The 2,735-nt window shown below is 40.0% G+C and overlaps 1 protein-coding gene across 1 annotated transcript; it reads left to right on the top strand.

Annotated features, from left to right (window-relative positions):
- Window positions 1–1,155: 1,155 nt before the first annotated feature.
- On the top strand, window positions 1,156–1,947 carry LOC134237967 (CUB and sushi domain-containing protein 2-like). Its single transcript, XM_062720099.1, has 2 exons — window positions 1,156–1,381; window positions 1,496–1,947. Exons 1-2 carry the CDS (start codon window positions 1,183–1,185, stop codon window positions 1,750–1,752), a joined length of 456 nt encoding a protein of 151 aa, XP_062576083.1. The 5' UTR covers window positions 1,156–1,182; the 3' UTR covers window positions 1,753–1,947.
- Window positions 1,948–2,735: the final 788 nt, after the last annotated feature.

Here is a 2,735-nt window from a genome sequence, read left to right as displayed (position 1 = left end):
GATTTGCACCGATTGATTGATTGTATATTGGTTAACGTCGCTCTCGAGAATTTTTCATTCATATGGAGACGCCACCACTTGTCGCTGAAGAGCTGCAAATTTTGTCCTATACTCGGCACTCGGGGCCATTGAGCAGGAAGAGATCTTTTTCGTGCCAGCACCTACTGCAACATGGGACCTCGGTTGATATGGTCTCATCCGAAGGACCGGTCTCCACGTCCCAGAGTGGACTTCGAACCCGCGATGTAAGGATCAACTCCTTACTTCGGGACTCTAGTGCAGACGCTCAAACACTGCGCCACGAGGTCGACGCGTGTATATGTTGTTTAATGTCCTCTCAAGAATTTTTCACTCATATGGAGACGCCACCACTTGCCGGTGGAGAGCTGCAAATTTTGTCCTATACTTGGCACTTACGGCCGTTGAGCAGGGAGGAAACTTTTTCCTGGCAGCACCTACTGCGACAATCCGTAGGACATTTATCATGTAAACGATATCTAGAACATTATATCTTTGTGTGGGTAAGACATAAAGTAATACGTAAGGAACAAGTAAGTCATTCGGTGTATAGGCAAGACAAAAATCAATGGAAGTAATTTTAAAAAAATTTTCATACAAGTCAATATAATAACCATTCTTATCGGCATAATGTTTCAGTATTCAATCATAAGATGACCGGTAAATGTATCGAGGCAATTTATTCTATTCCCATTATTTATACAAGTACCACCACCTAATGCAATTCAATATTCTCAACAGCAACTCCACCGACGTCTTTGTCTACAACACTGTCCGTATCTTCATCGACCGGTGCATCCATATCATTGGCTTCAGGAGTGTCGCCAACGTCGAATCCTTATCGTCGTCAACGTCTGAATCCTTATCGTCATCTGAATCGTCGTCAACGTCTGAATCCTTGTCGTTATCTGAATCGTCGTCAACGTCTAAATCTTTGTCGTTATCTGAATCGTCGTCAGCGTCTAAATCCTTATCGGCATCTGAATCGTCGTCAACTTCGGAATCCTTATCGTCATCTGAATCGTCGTCAACGTCGGAATCCTTATCGTCATCTGAATCGTCGTCAACGTCGGAATCCTTGCCGTCATCTCAATCATCATGACGTCTGAATCCTTGTCGTCATCTCAATCATCGCCAACGTCTTCACCACAAACATCGGCATCAATGATAAAGGCCCCCAAGCACTGTCGTGTGAATGGAACACACGGGAATTATTCGTGCAATATTGGTCCACAAGGGATGTTGCACGTCTCCGAATCTTTGACTTGCGAATGTAACACAGGATTTCATTTAAAATCTGGAGATCTCGAGAGAACCTGTTTACATGGGGGGACGTGGAGCGGAAGTGAACCTATGTGTATCGGTATGTAGTCTCTCTCTCTCTCTCTCGTGTATATGTGTGTGTAATTTCTTCTTTCGTGATTTTCTAATGATGGGCCCATTACTTCTAACTTAAGAGATAGTCCTATATTTGCAGCCTCTGGGAGCTGTATGTGTCCGTGTGACAGAGTGACTAACCCCAGTTACACATCTCCTAATGACGAGGCTCTACTGAAGGAAATCCAGAGGATGAAACAGGAACTACTAATTCTCAAAAACATAACTAACAAAGCCTTAAGAAAAAGATCTCAATCCCAGACTTCCGGCCCAGTGCAAATGTTTCCGGAACTCCGTGGGTGTTACTTCTGGTTGCCATGGTTTTGTGGATTGTTGTACCAGATGTGTGGACAGTAATTCAACAATTGAAGATTCTTATATTTCGGGCCAGGATTTAATTTTTCATTATTTGTAAATGGTGCTGTATACAAAACTTTTATTGGTCATATTACTTTTACAATTTTTTTTCAAAAAAATTGTTTCAATTTGGCATTACTTATTAAGTTTACTATTACAATTTTGTTTTCATTGATTTTTATATTTCATTATTAATTATGGCTGTATAACAATAAGTCAGCATTCTGTGCCTTGAGACAAAATGTCATCAGTTAAAATAATTTTATCCCTTATTGCAAACAAGGCATGATAAAAATAGTCCTTCACTATAACAAACGGTCGTTTATGGTGAATTCATATTTGATGTGGAAGTGCAATGAATTAAAAATTCTATACACATAATATGTTGATGTTTGTTTGTTTGTTTTCTTTGAATGACGTCCTTTAGCGGTTTCTCAGGTCCAAGTTGTGTTTCGAGAACGCACAAGTTCCGTCGCCGTGTCAAAAGATGCGTTTATGCAACGCTGAATTCTATCGCCTGAAATTGACAAGTTGAACAGCTATATAAGAGTTCACCTCTGTTGCTGTAGTTCTTGATCAAGTTCACAAAGTTGTTTCAGAAAGCCATCGTTTGGGAAAATTTCTCTTTTATCTCGCACGTGTTTGACGGCATCCATTACCGTCATCCCCTTCTTTATCATGAGGTAGGCGAGCACTATAGACCCAGATCGGCTCATCCCGCTCTGACAATGTACGTACACCGTTCCTGCAAATTTAAAGAGTTTTGGTTTAAAATAATTTTCATACAAGTTTTAATCTTTTGAAGTATTTGTCAGTTAATTCTATTATTTTAACATTTATCATATTTCTTCTTTACCATTAAACTTTACAGGCATCGGGAATTTAAGGCATCCCACCAATTTTTAGCTCACCAGAACTAAACGCATCCAAAGGCTTGTGTGGATGCCAAATGGACAAAAAAAAATGCCCATTTTAAAAAAAAA

The sequence above is a fragment of the Saccostrea cucullata genome, unplaced genomic scaffold (assembly GCF_032062105.1).
Source record: "Saccostrea cucullata isolate Sc308-1 unplaced genomic scaffold, CSIRO_AGI_Scuc_v1 ctg22772, whole genome shotgun sequence".
NCBI lineage: Eukaryota > Metazoa > Mollusca > Bivalvia > Ostreida > Ostreidae > Saccostrea > Saccostrea cuccullata.
This window is presented reverse-complemented; position numbering and strand designations above follow the sequence as displayed.

Coding starts and splice junctions, on each gene's coding strand:
- LOC134237967 (XM_062720099.1), top strand. CDS start 1,183: ATGATAAAGGCCCCCAAGCACTGTCGTGTGAATGGAACACACGGGAAT. Junction 1,382..1,495: donor AAGTGAACCTATGTGTATCG/GTATGTAGTCTC, acceptor CTATATTTGCAG/CCTCTGGGAGCTGTATGTGT.